This window comes from Chelonoidis abingdonii, chromosome 7, assembly GCF_003597395.2.
Source record: "Chelonoidis abingdonii isolate Lonesome George chromosome 7, CheloAbing_2.0, whole genome shotgun sequence".
Taxonomy (NCBI): domain Eukaryota; kingdom Metazoa; phylum Chordata; order Testudines; family Testudinidae; genus Chelonoidis; species Chelonoidis abingdonii.
The window spans coordinates 1557532-1575182 of NC_133775.1; the positions used below are offsets into that span (position 1 = coordinate 1557532).

At 43.3% G+C, this 17651-nt stretch overlaps 1 protein-coding gene across 2 annotated transcripts in view; it reads left to right on the forward strand.

The window, feature by feature from the left end:
- KDM4A (lysine demethylase 4A) overlaps positions 1 to 17651 on the forward strand; it is a 48504-nt gene that overhangs the window by 12939 nt on the left and 17914 nt on the right. For both annotated transcript variants that reach the window (XM_075067551.1, XM_075067552.1), the window contains exons 4-12: positions 1140 to 1333; positions 3953 to 4002; positions 6081 to 6184; positions 6792 to 6929; positions 8193 to 8443; positions 9157 to 9347; positions 10177 to 10553; positions 15345 to 15465; positions 16984 to 17162. In XM_075067551.1, coding sequence (XP_074923652.1) covers positions 1140 to 1333; positions 3953 to 4002; positions 6081 to 6184; positions 6792 to 6929; positions 8193 to 8443; positions 9157 to 9347; positions 10177 to 10553; positions 15345 to 15465; positions 16984 to 17162 — 1605 coding nt within the window. The remainder of the gene's footprint in view (positions 1 to 1139; positions 1334 to 3952; positions 4003 to 6080; positions 6185 to 6791; positions 6930 to 8192; positions 8444 to 9156; positions 9348 to 10176; positions 10554 to 15344; positions 15466 to 16983; positions 17163 to 17651) is intronic.

The following is a 17651-nucleotide window of genomic DNA, read 5'->3' on the forward strand; positions in this document are numbered from 1 at the left end:
GGGCGGGGGAGACTGCGGGAACTATGGGATAGCTACCCACAGTGCAACGCTCCGGAAATCGATGCTAGCCTCGGTACATGGACGCACACTGCCGAATTAATGTGCTTAGTGTGGCTGCATGCACTCGACTTTATACAATCTGTTTTACAAAACTGGTTTATGTAAAATCGGAATAATCCCGTAGTGTAGACATATCCTTTGTGGCTCACCCTGAAGTGTTTGTCTGTAGTGCAGGGGTGGGCAAACTGTGGCCTGTGGGCCAGATGCATCCTTTCAGGGCTTTGGATCCACCCTGGGGGATTGCCACCCCTGTGGTCCCGCGCTGCTCCCAGAAGTGACCAGCATGATGTCCCTGCAGCCCCTGGGAGATGGGGAAGCAGAGGGCTCAGAGCGCTGCCTTCACCTGCAGCTACCTCCCCCAAAGCTCCCACTGGCTGGGAATGGGAAGCCTGCCTGAGCCCCAATGTGCGCTGCTGCCACCCTGGAGCTGCTCCAGGTAAGCGGTGCCAGGCCAGAGCCTGAACCCCTCCAGCACCCCACAGTCCAATCCACTGCCCTGAGCCCCCTGCCACACCCTGTACCCGTCCTGCACCCCAACCCCCTGCCCATAGCACCCTGTCGTATTCTGCACACTCCTGCACCCCAACCTTCTGCCTTGAGCCCCCTTGTAAGCCCTGCACCCCTCCTCTGCCCCAACTGCTTGCCCTGAGCCCCTTCCTGCACACCACACCCCAATCCCCTGCCCCAGCCAGATGTTCATGGCCCTGCATGCGATTTCCCCATCCAGATGTGGCCCTCAGGCCAAAAAGTTTGCCCATCCCTGCTCCAGCGTCTGGGGGATTTGACTCACGTCATGCATGTCCCTCTGATTTCTGGCCCTTTATGCTGAGATGTTAATGAGGGGTGTGATTAGTAGAACTGAAACATAGGCTAATGGAAAATGAGACTTGTATTTAAAAAGGGAGGAGGGGGAGTCACTGGGAGGTGAAGACTTCGAATTGCTCAGCAAAATTGAAAAACAAATCTCTCTGTCTCAAAGTACAGAGTGATGTAGGGGCGCGTGTTTATATAACTGATGTCTTGCTAACATGTTGCTTTCCTTGTTGATTCTTGCTTAATATGAGCTTCATGTTTTGCAGCATGTACGTGAGTGGAATATTGGCAGGTTGAACACAATCCTGGACGTAGTGGAGAACGAAAGTGGCATAACCATTGAGGGAGTCAATACCCCTTATCTCTACTTCGGCATGTGGAAAACCTCCTTTGCCTGGCATACTGAGGACATGGACCTCTATAGTATTAATTACTTACACTTTGGAGAACCCAAGTCATGGTAAGGTTTCTTGGAGCAGTCTCCAATAGTTTATGGTATTCTCTTTCTAGTAAATCTTGGAGTTCCTCGATAAACGAGGAGGGACAGATGGACAAACGAGGGATAGAGATTACTAGGAATATTGTGGGGTTTTTCCTCCGTCTCCTCAGGCTACTGCTCCTTTACGCCCTGGGAATTCTATACCACTGCGCATGCGCATAATTCATGTCCCCCACAGATTTCTTTGCTTCCCTGCAGAAAAATTACTTCTGATGGGGAAGTCAAGGGAAGCTGCAAGAGAGGTCATGTGCCCCTCCCCAGCAGTGCAGGTGCATCATTTCATGCTCCTGCAGCAGCTGGTGGAGAAAGCAGGGCTGGGGACACCCTGGCCGGTGGCTCGTATCCTGTGCCAGGCTCAGCTCTAATCCTGGCTTGGGTGGGGAAAGAGGAGGCTGGGACTTCCTCTTCCTCTGCAAGGAGTGGCCAGGGCTGAGACACCCCCACCCCCAGAAACCTCTCCCAGCTGCAGGAAGCTTTGTACTCTCCCGCTTCCTGCCAGTATCACTCCTTGGCCATGGGAGGGGTCATTGTACAGGGAACTGCTCCCGCATCTGCCCAGCCCCTGTGCATCCCCAGATCTCCCTCACTGAGCTTCACCCCTTGCGTCTGGAGCCGCCCTGCACCCAGACTCCCCGCAGAACCCCACCCCTCCCTCGCATCCAGACCCCTGCTAAGCCCCCTGCACTTGAACTCTCCAACCCAGCTGCACCCGGATTCCTATCCCACCAAGCACCACTCCCCCACCACCTAGACTTGCCGTGGCAAGTCCCAACCACCTTCACCTGGACATCTCTGCAGAGTCCCATTCCCCTGCACACACCCATGAGCCCCTCTGCATCCAGATTCCCCAGGCCACTCACTGAGCCTCTGTGCATCCAGACTGGCCCAACAGAATTCTCTCACCCCACACTAAACCCCTTCACACTTGGATCCTGCCAGGAGGAGCCTACCCAGCCCACACCTGGATCGGGGGTCAGGGCTGGGCATGCATGTGAGACTCTGTCCCTCTTGCTTTGTATCTTGGTGCGCCTAGTATATAGAGACATGTAGCACCAGTAGTGTGGGAACAGAAGGATGAGAACTGTTGAGCTAAATTATACTAGACCTACCAGAAAAGCCTCTCACCTAGGTATTTTTAAGGTCATCGATGAAAGGAGTTAGTTATGTTGCACGTTAGAACTTGATTGCAGTTGACTGTTAGGAGACCAATGAATGGTGGAAATTCTCGCTGCTTAGTGCTGTTGTTTCAGTTGGGGGCAATTAATTACTGCAGCAAGAAGGGTTAGAAATTGTTTTGGCGGGGAAAAACGAAGTGTAGAGTACATGCAAGGAATATGCATATCCTTAAAGTGCAAAGCTTGTGTGAGCGCTTTATCTTCTTAATCCCTTCCACATTAGTACTATGTTTGCTAATGTAGTCCAACTTCTCCCTCTTTGTTATGCCTTTTGCTGCACAAACATGCCATGATTTCAAGTACTTCAGAGACTTCTCCCCAGACTTTTGCCTAAGCAAACGAGATTTGATATTTTAGAGGAAGTGATGATCAGTTATTGGGTTATTTTACGTAGAATGCAATAGCAACATGTGCTTGATAAAACACTCTTACTACAATTTTTATCAAACTAAGCAAATGTGTAGTGAGAAGAATTAAAGTGGAGCCTGGTGGACAGACAGTTAAACTGCTCAGCCTGTTGTAATCCTCAACAGTGAGGGGGATTTTAAATTCCTCTTGTTGTAACTTAAAAGGGTGGTGGGTCATCCTGACCTAAATCCTTTTCTTCTGTATTTGGAGGTTTCCAATGGGGAGCCCTCTCACACTGGAGGAACTGTGCATTTCCAGCACAGGGCTACAGGAGAGTAGGGGAGCACTCTTTGATAGGAGTGCTTAGAGTGCATGGTTAGGAATGCCGTAGAAAGAATGGAGTCCTTAGGGTCGCAGTTTGGTACCCTTGTCAAGCATGGCATTTTCTGTAGTGCAGACACAGCATTGGAGCTGGATACTTTTCAGTGACGGATATCTGCCAGGAAGGGCATCTATAGCAGAGGTGAAATTAAACATTGCTGTTTTTCTCTGTTTTAGTGTGAATCCAGGTGAGAAACTGGCTTTTCCAGTGGGGGAAAATAAACTATGTAGCGGGGTCCTCTGGGAGACCCATGGGCTCCCTTGTGTTACCTGTGTCTCAAACAATGTTCTCTTCCAGCAATCTGTCTGCAACTAACAGGAGGCTCAAATGCTAATTTGAACTATCAGGTACATTTCCCAACTTGTTCATGTTGGAAAGCAGCTGTTTGAGTTTCCAGGCTGTTGAAGAGACAGAAATAGATGGATTTTTCTTGTATGTAACACCGTCAAATCAATACGTCACTGGCCTAACCAATCGTTTCGCCAGTAATTCTCTTGTCCGTCCTTAGAGAAAAGAGAAAATTGAGTGAGCTAATAAAGGTTGGTGGGATAAGTAGGCAATCTACATCTTGCTGACTGTTCTATATTTGAAGTTGTAAGTAGATTTTTTTTTTTTTTTTAAAGAACCAAACTCTTTCTTGTCCCCTTTTTTACTGGTTTGCTCTTGTGACTGCAGGTATTCCATCCCTCCAGAGCATGGGAAGCGACTGGAGCGACTTGCCAAAGGTAATCATTCAGTTCTTCTCAGTCCTGATCCTACACTCTGCCTCTTACATGGGGTGGGGGGATAATTACGATAGGCTTCGGGTCAGTGCCTGACTGTAAATGCTTACCGTATTCATGTGAGTGTGGACCATAGTTCTGTATGTGGTGATAGAATTGTTTTCATAACTTGTCACTTAATGATATGGGGTTGTTTCTGTGTGTTTCTTTCTATAAGAGGAACACTCTAGACAAAAATGTTTTATAAATTAAAACTAAGGCTATAAAAACTGTACTCACTCCACTGTTCATGTTCAAGTTTTTGCCCTTAATTTAGCTTGGACTATGGAATTAGACTGATTAATCTTGCATTCTGCATGATGCACAACCATGAACATAAGAATGGCCATACTGGGTCAGACCAAAGGTCCCTCTAGCTCAGAATCTGTCTACCGACAGTGGCCAATGCCAGGTGCCCCAGAGGGAGTGAACCTAACAGGCAATGATCAAGTGATCTCTCTCCTGTCATCCATCTCCACCCTCTGACAAACAAAGGCTAGGGACACCATTCCTTACCCATCCTGGCTAATAGTCATTTATGGACTTAACCTCCATGAATTTATCCAGTTCTCTTTTAAATGCTGTTACAGTCCTAACCTTCACAACCTCCTCAGGTAAGGAGTTCCACAAGTTGACTGTGCGCTGCATGAAGAAGAACTTCCTTTTATTTGTTTTAAACCTGCTGAAAAGGAAAAAAGGAAACTTTTTTTCCTTTTTTTATATATATGAGGTTTTTAAACCTTGCCCTTGTCTATTTAATTTTTTAAATTTTACTTTGGGTTGAAAACCCCCTAGTTTCTTGTCTTTTTTTTACTAAATGGGAAATTTTAAGTTAAAAAACTTTATTAAAGTTAAAAAAAAAAAAAACTTTTTACCTTGATCCCCCCCCACTTGTTTTCTTCCAAACAAAAAAATTCAAAACTTCAAAAAATGGTTTTTTTTATTTATAAAACCTCCCCTTTAAATTTTCATAATCCCTCCCTTAGGTTGCTTCCTCTTTTTTTTCCCAAGGCTGGGGGGAAGGGAAGGTCCCTTAGCCCCTCCCTTTACAAATCTCTTTCTTCTTGCCCATATATGGGGACAACCCTTCTCCTCAAAAAAAAACCCCCAAATTCATTTTTTTTTTAAGTTTGCCCTTTTTTTTTTTTTTCTCTGAAAACCTTCCTCTATCATATCCTCCCTTAGTCTCCTCTTTTCCAAGCTGAAGAGTCCTAGCCTCTTTAATCTTTCCTCATATGGGACCCTCTCCAAACCCCTAATCATTTTAGTTGCCCTTTTCTGAACTTTTTCTAGTGGCAGTATATCTTTTTTGAGGTGAGGAGACCACATTTGTACACGGTATTCGAGATGTGGGCGTACCATGGATTTATATAAGGGCAATAATATATTCTCAGTCTTATTCTCTATCCCTTTTTTAATGATTCCTAACATCCTGTTTGCTTTTTTTGACCGCCTCTGCACACTGCATGGACATCTTCAGAGCATGCCATTGCTTATGGGTTTTAATAATACAAGATTATTATTAAATTCCCATGAGCTGTCTTCACTGATTCTTACTAACATTTCAACACCTAGTCTGTTCATATTGTTTTTGTTGAACTTCTTTAAAAGGCTGCATTTTGAACATAAACTACTTGGTTGCCATGTATTAAAAACTTACTTAACTTTCCAAGATAGGAAGTTACCCATCCGTTGCTGACACTTGAATTTGCTTAAAAGGCAAGAAAAGAATATGCAGACTGTCTTTTCTCTCTTGATAAAGTTTTCTGTTGACTTGGGAAAGGTAACTGCACCCCTCTCCTATATTGTACAGAAGGCCTCTTTAAGGCCTGCAACTATATCTGCTTAGGTCACCAATCTGATTTCTGACCATGTCTTCCTTACATAGTATAGTCCAGAATGGAATACACCTATTCTAGGCCAGAGACAACATACTTTGTGTGAGCAGTAACTTTCCTACTAGAGTACTGATTAACTAACGTACTCTTTCTCGATTGCAGCAGCAGAGCGTTCAACATCTCTCCATACCTTTCTTTAAACAGGCTTCTTTCCAGGAAGTGCCCAGAGTTGTGAAGCTTTTCTCCGTCACAAGATGACCCTCATCTCTCCATTGATATTGAAGAAATATGGCATCCCATTTGATAAGGTGAAGGGAAAAGGCCTGGGATACTTTTAAGTACAGCAAATTCAGTCAAAGGTTCCCAGAATGTCTGCTGGGTGGCAGGGTGGGGATTTCTGAGGAGGGCAGATGAGAAGGGATTTTTTTTTTGTAAGCTAATCAGCAAAAGAAAATTTTTTAAATGTAAATTCTTATGCACATGTGGCTAGGACTTCTAGAAGTATGCACACTAACCTGTATCTTCTGTGGTCTTGGGGTGTCTGACCTTGTCTGCTTATGTAGATGAATTGCTGAGGACCTGTGTTTTGCCAACAGTTTTCTGTTGTATATTCAATACTGTGCTATCGAGACTAGTTTTAAACTGTAGTTCATTACACTGCAGTAGGGGACCTGAGTAGGGCATGAATCTATTTGCTTGCCTGGCCGGTGTAACTTGCAATAAACATTTTAAGTCATTTTGTCTTCATTGCAATTTTACCAGCTGCTGCTGAGTGAGTCCCTCCTGCATGGTAAAGAAACAGTGAAAATCCTTGCATAAGAGGAGAGCAAAGGCAGCTTGTATATCAAACCCAGGAGAATGAGAACTGTTTTTTGTGAACCAGTTAACAGTCTGCATGGACTTCCCTTCTTTTAGGTGACACAGGAAGCTGGAGAATTCATGATAACATTCCCTTATGGTTATCATGCTGGCTTTAATCATGGGTTTAATTGTGCTGAATCTACCAACTTTGCTACTCTTCGGTGGATTGAATATGGAAAGCAGTCTGTGTTAGTAAGTGGTCTACTGTCTTTTTTATTCCATATGAAAAAACCCACTTTGGTGTATTTTTTGACAGCTGATTCTTTGATGCTCTAGAAGAAACCATTGTTTCTATCTAATATAACTACAGGCAGCAGAGTCAAATGAGCCTCTTATCTAATGGTTTGGTGCCCATTAGAGTCTGGGCAGCAAATAATGGAACATCGATCTCTTCTTCTGGATATATCAGGTCAGATCATGTTAAGGGTTTAGAGCATAATAGATTAAACCTGTAACTGCTGTGTAAGGCTGAGGTGGTACTGGAAGGTTGCACATTGTGGCATGGTCTGAAGCCTAGTATAAACAGTTTTTGTACTATAGCTATTTCTCTTAGAGATGTGTTTTTTGTACGGAGGTAATTAAATTGGCACAACCCCTAGTGGGACATTATATCATTATAAAGGTGCCTTATACTAGCATAACTTATTCTGCTTTTCTTAAGGGAATAGACTACACTGGTATAAACACCTTTATATCGATATAACTGGTTGTACTGCCCTACCTCTGCTAGGATAGTTAAAGTGATACAACTTCTGTGTATAGACAAGCCCACAAATAGAATGCTGTTTGCCAGAGGATTTAACTAAAAAAATCTTTGAAGTGCTAGAGCCTGTTCAGTCCAAACAATCGCTCCCTCTCACCACCATGCAGACTGTCCTTACTTTCCCACCCTGGACACACACTCACTGCTTGAGATTTGCTAACCCTGGAATTAATTCTGGACAAGAGGGGTCAACTTTTAGCCACTAAGCAAAGAACTTTTGAAGTGAAAGACCTGTCCATGGACCCAACTGCATTCTCATCCAAGCTACAAAAGTTGATTAAGCTGCTTCTCTGCAATGTAAAGATCAGAGGGCCCAGACCAGAAATTTCTGTGACGTTCCAGCAACCTGCAAATTGGGTTGGTGCTGTTAACTAAGTGGATAACTCCACCAATAGGTTGATACACTCTGGCCTGGTTTTTCTTCTTGGCTAGCAACCTGCTCTCTCTCCTTGTTTCTGTTCATTCATTTTTGTTGACTTCTTTGCGTGGTCTTAGACAAGCCATTTAATCTTTGTCCTCGCTGATTCCCCGGTTATAATAGATGGACAATTCTGACAAGGGAGATTTTGGATGTGAAAGTCTCACCACTTGGAGATATTTCAGATAAGTTGAGCTACAAAAAAACAAAGTGATATTGGGTTGGAAAATAAAATGCTTGTGTAATTGGCCTAGTGTCTTCTGTGCAACTGCAGTGCTCATGTCGGAAGGATATGGTGAAGATCTCCATGGATGTTTTTGTGAGGAAATACCAGCCAGATCGCTACAAGCTCTGGAAAGCTGGGAAAGATGTGACTGCCATTGACCATACTCTTCCCACACCAGAGGCAGCAGAGTTCTTCAAGGGGGAGCTTCTCCAGAAAGTCAAGAATGGGAAGCAGTGCAGTGAGGAAATAGAAACTGGGGAGTCATGTAAAGAGGATGTGGACATGGACGAGAAGAAGAGGTATGTCACATAGTGGTGAATGCTTCCCTGTTCAACGACGAGCCAGTGCAATCTGTTTCGTTGAAATGCCTTATGTTCCTATGGAACAGTAGCAGCTGGGATTGGGCAGGTTCCTGTCTCAGGAAGAGGATTTGCTTTTCACTAAAGTGGTTAGGTCCAAGCTGATGTGTTTCTGTCAGGGGAGGATTGACAGGGAGCCATACAACAGCACTAGCTTGGTCCACCATGGTTTGCCTACTTGGGTCATTCCTGTGAAAAGCCTGAAGTTGGGGAGCAGTGCACATGTTGGAGACCAGAGCAAAGCAGCATTCTGGTGGGATTGTAGAAACATTCTCCATGGCCAAATTCCAGCAGCGTCAGTGCTGGAGCTGCCATGATAGTACACAGTTCCTATTCATGGTTGCTTAAGGAATAGTTGAACAGTGATGTCTAAGCTAGTGGTCTTGAATTTTACTTGAGGGGAGGTGATGTCTCTGGATGTACTCTGGCATCTGTTGATCATACATTGTGAGGCTGAGGGAACGTAAGTATGAGTGGTACTACACAAGGCTATTTTGGAATAGCCAAGAGAGTGCATGGCTTGCCCAGTGCTGGTTTCTAAAAGTCCTGGCATCAGGCATATGACCCAAACCAGGCGTTTCTTGAGGATACTGACCTGACATTTCTCTTAAGTATTCTGTGTGATCAACCACTTGTGGATTTGTTTTCTGCAGTCTGCCCAAGCATCGCATAGGAACCAAGAGGCATAGGGTCTGCCTTGAGGTGCCCCAAGAAGTGAGTCAGAGCGAAGCCTTTCCTAAGGAGGAGCTGAGCTCTGTGCAGTATAAGGTGGAAGTGGCAGAGCCCGCTGTCAGACCCACTAGTGAGCTTGTGCAGCAGGGTGAAGATGGACTCCCAGTTTCAGGTAATTGCTTCTCAAGTTCCATCTTACTGTATAGTATAAGTTTGTGTTTTAAAGGTCTGACAGATCAGAGGCACTGGTGCTGAATCCAGGTCATTCCCTCTTATTTAAGAGGCCGTTTGAGTTTGACAGAGTGTTTGGAAAATTCATGTGCCTGGGGTTTCCTTCTCCAGAGTCCCTCTTTAGGAGGCTTTCAATTTATTGCCTTCTGCTCCTGGATGTGTGGCATTTTTGCCTCCACCACTGGTTCATATGGAGATCACTGCTTGTTTAAATGATTTTGTTGGCACCGGACTTGTAGGAGGAGACCAATGTGAGGAGGGTGGAGGGAGGGGAAGAACAAGGGTGCAGACAACTGTCTTGTGGCTTCTTGGATGATTGAAGATGTCCTTGGAGCTTCTTCCTTCCAAGAAGCCTGAAGTGTTTGAGATTTTTGCAAGAAAGCTGGCCCTTCTAGCTTCAAGCCTTCTCTAGTCTTTCCACTTCTTCATTTCCCTCTGTCTAGAAACATACTGGGTGCTTCAACAGTCCTGGCCGGTGAGCTTTTATGTCATTAGACAAGTGACTAGACAGAGAGGAAAAGAGCAAGGGTCAGTCGCTCAGTAAAGGATGTGCATATCTTACTGTAGGATCCTGCCTGCTAAGCAGTGTGTGAACCACCTAACAGGATGTTTCAACCAATCAGCTGCTGTTTCCTGATTATGCATTTCATTCCTGCTGCACAGCCAGCAGCCTCCTGTCTGGTGGTTGTCTTCTCCATCACTTCCTGGCATCTAATTCAAGGCAGTCTCCAAGCTGCCCGGACTTCTTCAACAATCTATCTTTGTTTCAGATTATGTGGATTCTTCAGAAGTCAAATTTGAAGAACTGAAAAATGTGAAACTGGAGGAGGAGGAGGAAGAGGAAGAGGAGGAAGAGCAAGAGGCAGCTGCACTGGATCTTTCCATTCCTCATTCACTCAATTCCACCTCAGCCCTCACTGCTTCTAAGCAGAGTTCAGCTTTCAGCCTTCAGTCCAGCTCTCCAGCATATTCTACTTCTTCAGACTCTGAGTCAGCTGAACTATTGCCCAGACAAATTCTTTCCCAAGCCGGGGTTCTTACTGTCCATAGCTATGCTAAAGGAGATGCCAATGGCGCTGACGGTACACGTGCTTCAGGGAAGAAAACCAGCACTACAGCCAGTGTGAATGAGCAGGAGCTTGCAGAGGTATGGATGGCAGCTGTTAATCAGAAAAGTTCAGAGCTGCATTATGCTGTGGTGAATTTGGTGGGTTTGTTAAATTGTCTGTCTGTTGCACTCACGCTTTTGATTCTACTGGTGTCAGTACAGCACATCTCCTTGCTTGGTAATTTCTGTCATTAATCTTTACAATGGGACCTACTGTAATTTAATTTAAATTATCAGCCAGACCGTCAGTGTTTCGGTACTGTCACCTCACAAATTGGATCAGGAGAAACCTTTTTCCTTTGGATGTATAATACTACAAGGGACACAAGTCAAAAAGTCACACATTTTGAAAACCAAATTTATTTATCACCTCAAATCTCTAAAGTGAACATTTCCAAAAAAAATTTCACGTTGATAAAAGGGGTCCTGGGACCAACAACACATAAGATGTTAGTTAAACTCTTGTTTTATTCATGTCACGTTATTGCTGTCTTATATCCAGTACAAATAGCCATCATTAAAACTTGTTACATTTTTACTAAACTCACAGAAAAAAAAATGAGAGAGAGAGAGAGAAGAAAAAAAAATATATATATATATATTAAAAAAAAGATTGGGTCTAAATTAGCTGTTACCACTCAAGAAAGAGATCTTGGCGTCATTGTGGATAGTTCTCTGAAAACATCCACTCAGTGTGCAGCGGCAGTCAAAAAAGCGAACAGAATGTTGGGAATCATTAAGAAAGAGAGAGATAAGACAACAAATAGCATATTGCCTCTCTATATCTTAAATACCCATATCTTAAATCTTAAAAAATATCTTAATATCTTAAATATCTTAAATACTTAATATCTTAAATACTGCTTGTAGATGTGGTCGCCCCATCTCAAAAAAAATATATTGGAATCGGAAACGGTTCAGAAAAGGGTGACATAATAATTAGGGGTATAAAACAGCTTCCATATGAAGAGAGATTAATAAGACTGAGACTTTTGAGCTTGGAAAAGAAACTAAGGGGGTAATATAATTGCGGTATACAAAATCATGACAGGTGTGGAGAAAGGAAATAAGGAAGTGTTGTTTACTCCTTCTCATAACACAAGAACTAGAGGTCACCAAATGAAATTAATAGACAGCAGATTTAAAACAAACAAAAGGAAGTATTTCTTCACATAACACACAGTCTGTGAAACTCTTTTTCCAGAGGATGTTGTGAAGGCCAAGACTCCAACAGGGTTCAAAAAAGAACTAGACAAATTCCTGGAGGATAGGTCCATCAGTGGCTGTTAGCCAGGATGGGCAGAGATGGTGTCCTTAGCATCTGTTTGCCAAAAGCTGGGAATGGGCAACAGGGGATGGATCATGTGATGAGTCCCTGTTCTGTTCATTTCTTCTGGGGCACCTGGCATTGGCCACTGTCGGAAGACAGGAGACTGGGCTAGAGGGACCTTTGATCTGACCCAGTATGGCCGTCCTTATGTTCTGTAAAAAATTGAAATTAAAATGAAAGCAGTACAGCTTCTCTTGTTCCACTTCCCTTTTGTTGCATGGTCTTTTATAGTAAGAAACCCTTTCTTTAGTCTTTCTAAATGGTTTTACCAGTTGTATTTTAGGGGGGAGATTTTTAGTTCAGGTAGCTTTGACTTGGTGGTGCTGAAACCGGCTCACTTATCCTTTAAAACAAAATATCACAGATTGATCAAGTGAGCATGTCTTGATCAGTCTATGTAAACCCCAAAAATATAAAATTCAATACACATGCTTGGTGTCTTTAAAGGGCTAGATTTACAAAACTAAAAAGTTATTGACCAAATCAGGAACATGCATCCGACGAAGTGGGTATTCACCCACGAAAGCTCATGCTCCAATATGTCTGTTAGTCTATAAGGTGCCACAGGTCTCTTTGCTGCTTGTATAAATGGTATTGGTCCATTACTAGATGAAAGTTGTAGAATTGTCAATAGTGCTGAAGTGTTCATTTAAATATTTCTGTTCTGTATTTGGGAGTGGAGCGGGGGATTCAGATGTGTGCGTACATCACAATGAAATACTTCTCATTCCAGTAGTAACTCAGGAGGATGTTAAACAGCAGCTACCAAAGGTAGACCTCTTTAAATCAGCAGGTCCAGATAACTTGCTTCTGAGTTTATTAAAAGAGCTGGCCAAGGAGCTCTTTGGACCATTAATGTTGATTGTTCAGTAACCCTTGGAATACTTGGGAAGTTCTGGAGGACTGAAGGAAAACTAGGTAAATAGGATGACCGTAATAATTATAGGCCTATCAGCCTGACATTGATCCTGATCAGAAGAATGCAACTACTGATACAGGACTTGAATAATAAAGAATTAAAGGAGAGTAATGCCAGTTAACTGGGGTTTATGGAAAATAGATTGTCAAACAATTTTTTTTTTGAGGAGAGTATGTTTAGTTGATAAACATAATAGCGTGGATGTAATTAATATACATAGGCTTCTGTAAGGCATTTGATTTGGTACCACATGACAGTTTGAATAAAACTAGAAAAGTGCAAAGTCAACATGAGACAAATTAAATAGATTGAGAACTTGTTAACTGATAGGTCTCAAAATGTAATTGTAAATGAGGAATCATTAAGCAGTTGTGTTTCTAGTCAGGTTCTGCAGGGATCAGTTCTTGGCCCTATGCTATTTAATACTTTTATCAGTGGTCTGGAAGAAAATAAGCATTCATATGCGAAACTTTATTTTTAATGACCCAAAGATTGGGAGAGTGATAAACAATAGGACAGGGCACTGATACAGAGCTATCTGGATTTCTCTTGAGCTGGGTGCAGGCAAACAATACATGATTCACTATAGCCAATAAAAGGTGGCGGACTCCTATTCTGGGAAGCAGGGACTCTGAAAAGAACTTGGGTCATGGTGGATAGTTGGTTGAACATATGTTCCCTATATGATGCTGTGGCCTGAAGGACTAATTTAACCCTTGGATGTATAAAGTGGAATCTTGAATAGGAAGTTATATTACAGGGATTCTCAAACTGGGGGTCGGGACCCCTCAGGGGATCGCAAGGCTATTACATGGGGGATCATGAACTGTCAACCTCCAACCCAAACCCTGCTTTGCCTGCAGCATTTATAATGGTGTTAAATATATTAAAAAGTGTTTGTAATGTATAAGGGGAGAGGCTTGCTATGTGAAAGGAGTCACCAGTACATAAGTCTGAGAACCCCTGTTGTATTACATCTGTGTTTGGCTCTGGTGTGACTACAATTCAAGGATGATGATAAATCAGAGGGTTCACAGAAGAGCCGTGAGAATAATTAAAGGATTGGAAATATGCTTTATAATGAGAGAGTCCAGGAGCTCGGTCTCTTCAGTTTAGTCGAGAAGGTTAAGGTATGATTTGATCAGTATATAAGTACCTACTTGGGGAACAGAACTTTGATAATAGAGGGCTCTTCAGCCTAACAGAGAAAAGTTACAAGAAGATCCAATGACTGGAAGTTGAAGCTAGCCAAATTCAGACAGAAGTAAGGCTCACATTTTTAACAGGTGGGGTAATTAACAATTGGGACCATTTTTGAAGAGTTGTGGTGGATCCTCCTTTACTGGGCATCTTTAAATCAAGATTCTGTGTTTTTCTAAAACAGATTCTATAGTTCAAACAGGAATTAATTCCGGAAAATCCTACTGTGTGTTATACAGGAGGTCAAACTAGATGATTACAATGGATCTTCTGGCTTTATAATCCATGAATCTTTGGAAAGGGGAGAGAAATCTTCTGTTTGCATCCTAGCCACAGAGAAATTACAGACTTAGCATGTGGGCTTATCAACCACATGGAGATCTGGCAAACTTTCACCTGTGTCAGGTTGTTTAAGGCATTGCTTTTAGCTCCTTTTCTGATCCCAGGCTCACAGTAATGTTGCAGAAATTGGAGTGGTCTGAGCAAGCTAAGCCAGTTTCTTGCCAGGAGGGGAAAAAAGGTGCAGTAAGGTGGGGAAGAAGGGTGATGGAAGAAGGTGGATGACAGTAGGAGCCTTGGAGTTATACCTGAGATGTTCATGATTTTTGGCAAAGCCAGAAGTGGTGTAGTGAGATCATCTGGTTACTTCTCTCTGGTTTGATCTAATCAGGACATCTTTTAGGATCAATATGGCAGTAGTCAACAATGTTGCATTGGCTCATGGGCTCCCAGGAGACAGTGCTGGGCAGCACCAGTTCTAATAGCAAAGCTCATTCCTTCCAGTCCAAGCATCCTGCTGACTTTTTCAGTCATGCGCTTATCCCCCCCAGATAAGTGATATCCAGAAGAACTTTAACTCGTCAAAACACACTTAGGTTACCTCAACCGTGAATGTTTTCTCCCATTTCTAGAATCTTTCAACATGTCTTCATGTCAACCCAGGATTTTACTGGGAACGTTGAAGACCCCTTATCACCGTTTTTAACTTAAACAATCCAGTTTGCTAGTGTCTCTTCAGCTTTAGCTTGCCTTATATAAACAAACTTGTATAATGGGCTGAATTAGGACTTGTGTAACACAACAGATCTAACTTACTTTTCACCATTAATTGGTGACTGGTTAACTATGTGCATTTCACTCTGCTTGAATAATGAAAACAGTCACTTTTGCTGTCTGGCTGTCCTATAGCAGTAACAATGCTAAAATACTTGGGTTTCAGATACTTTTGCAAGCATAAATCCAAAGTTTAATATACATTATGGAAATATTTCTTTGTTTTAATGTCTTGTAAAAATACCCTCTTTTTAAAATTGTTTTGGGCCAAAATGGAGCTGACTGGCTGTAACATGATAATTGCTGAGTTGCTGTTTGCCTTGTCCAGGTGGCGAAGGAGTACATGCGATCAGTGAAAGAGAGTAAAAAGTCAAAGGGTCGTCGCCAGCCCTTGAGCAAACTTCCTCGTCATCATCCTCTTGTGGTTAAAGACTGCATCAGTGATGATGGTAAGTTCTACATACTTTAGTCGGGTAGGATTCAGCTATCTGGGGAAACCTTAGATGAGAAGGTAGAAAGGGGGCTCAAGATGTATGAGGACAATATGGTACTTTCCATGAGATAACTGAAGAGATATGGGAGGCATCTAGGCATGTGTCTTCTCTCCAGCTTAGGAGAGGTTCTTAGTTCTACTTGGAACTCCTGCTTCATTCTCAAGTGCATGACCTCAGCAGTGGAATTGTTTCACACCCGGGTGTTTACTCATTCCCACTACTTTCTTTGGAATCTGAATATTTTTTTTCCAGCTACAGAAAGTCACAACTGTGCGTACCAGTCAAACTCTAAACATATCTGAACTTCATTTCTGTATTCCACAGATGCTTCCTTAGAGCTTTCCAATAATCCACTAAATATCCATATTTTTTTAAAATACGGATATTGACTGATCATTTAGCCTGTATATGCTTTGGATCTGATTAAATTGTAGGCTCCAAGGAGCCATGTGAAGAGGTTCACCTCATTACAGGTTCTCCTCCTTGTGATTGGGTCTGGGAATTAGCTTTCACTTCATCGGTTGCTTGTGCTGTGAGCTCCCTGTCTCTGAGCACGCTCAATGTGCTCCCTGTTTGTGACTTGGCCCTCCAGTAAGTCAGTATATAGTCCGCCCCGCCTTCTAGGATAAGAGTCCTGCTAGACAAACTGTCCAGAGATGTTGCAGAAAGTCTTCCTTTCCAAGTCTGCAGGTCCTGTGCCACTTTCAAGTGGCTGGTAGGGGAGCCCAGGCCCTCCCTCTACACTGGGTTCCAGCCCAGGGACCCTATAACCAGCAGCACAGGTTTGTGCAGTCCCACTCCTTGCTGCTGTTCCCTGGGCTTCTTCCTACCCCACCTCTATCTTCTTGCCAATCTCTGGTTTGCCACTAGAGATTCCTCTGCTCTCTATGGCTACTTCTCCATTCTCTGCCTCTTGTTTGACTCCCCACCCTAGGGCAGGAACCCAGGTTTACTATCCCCCTGGATCTCCTTTTCAGCCCTAGCTAACTCCCTTTCCCTCCAGGGAGTGACTGCAGACCTCTTCCCTGCAGTCCCTTCCTGCTCTCACTTCCTGGCTCATAATCCTGCCCCAGTTTCTTCCCTATATGAGTTTCATTTGCCATTCCAACCAGTCCTTGGTTACCCTCCAGATGCAGCATATAAGGTTAATTGGCCCCTTTTAGCCCCTGCCCAGAGCTTGTGTGGGCTGGTCACCCCATTGTAAGCAGGAGCAGGATTATGCATGCCTATACTTCTCATCTGTATGACTCTTTCTGGTGTACTCAGCTCATGTTTCTGCTAAATTCCTCATGTTTTCAGAAGGAAATAAACAATTTCTCACCATTCCTGGCACATGCATACTTCCCGCTGTCAGAAATTGGAGCCCCTCTCCTTACCATTCTTCATCTTGGTGGTTATCTTAAGCTCTCCTTGCAACACAGTGGCAGCAGCAGGACATATCGCTAACAGTAATGAAACCATTTCTTGTTGCAGAGATGTCAGAGCAACTGACTCCTGAAGAAGAGGCTGAGGAGACAGAGGCTTGGGCCAAACCACTTAGCCAGCTGTGGCAGAATCGCCCTCAGAATTTTGAGGCAGAAAAAGAATATAATCAGATCATGGCTCAGCAGCCCCCTCACTGTGCTGTATGCATGCTCTTCCAAACATACCAGGTAAGCACCCTGGACTTCTCCCAAAGCTGTTCTTTGTATGGCAGAAGGTGAGGAAGAAGGCAGCTGCCACATTCCTCAGGATTTTGTAAACTAGTAGGTTGTGAATTTATTTTAGAATAATGTTGTTTCTGTCTGTTGCTAAATAAGACTGCAGGCCTGTGTGATCCGGTAAATAGTACTGCTGTCCCATTTACCACCTCAGGTTGCATCAGACTTCCTTGGTTGTTTCACAGCTGCATACATTTTGAAACTTCTCTCCTTAGCTCTGGCTGAGCTCAAACTTGTTGAATTCCTATCAAAGTTATGTGCATAGCACCTCGCTTTCAGATTAATTCTTTCTTGAAAACTAAATTTTAGAGATTCAACTTAATCCTGCTTTCTGATGGCAGGGATGGGGAAAGAACAGTCCCATATTTAAAATAAAGGGAGAGAACTGGATAGAACCTGATGACTAAGTACATGCAAAAGTAGAAGCTCTCTTCTCTCAGG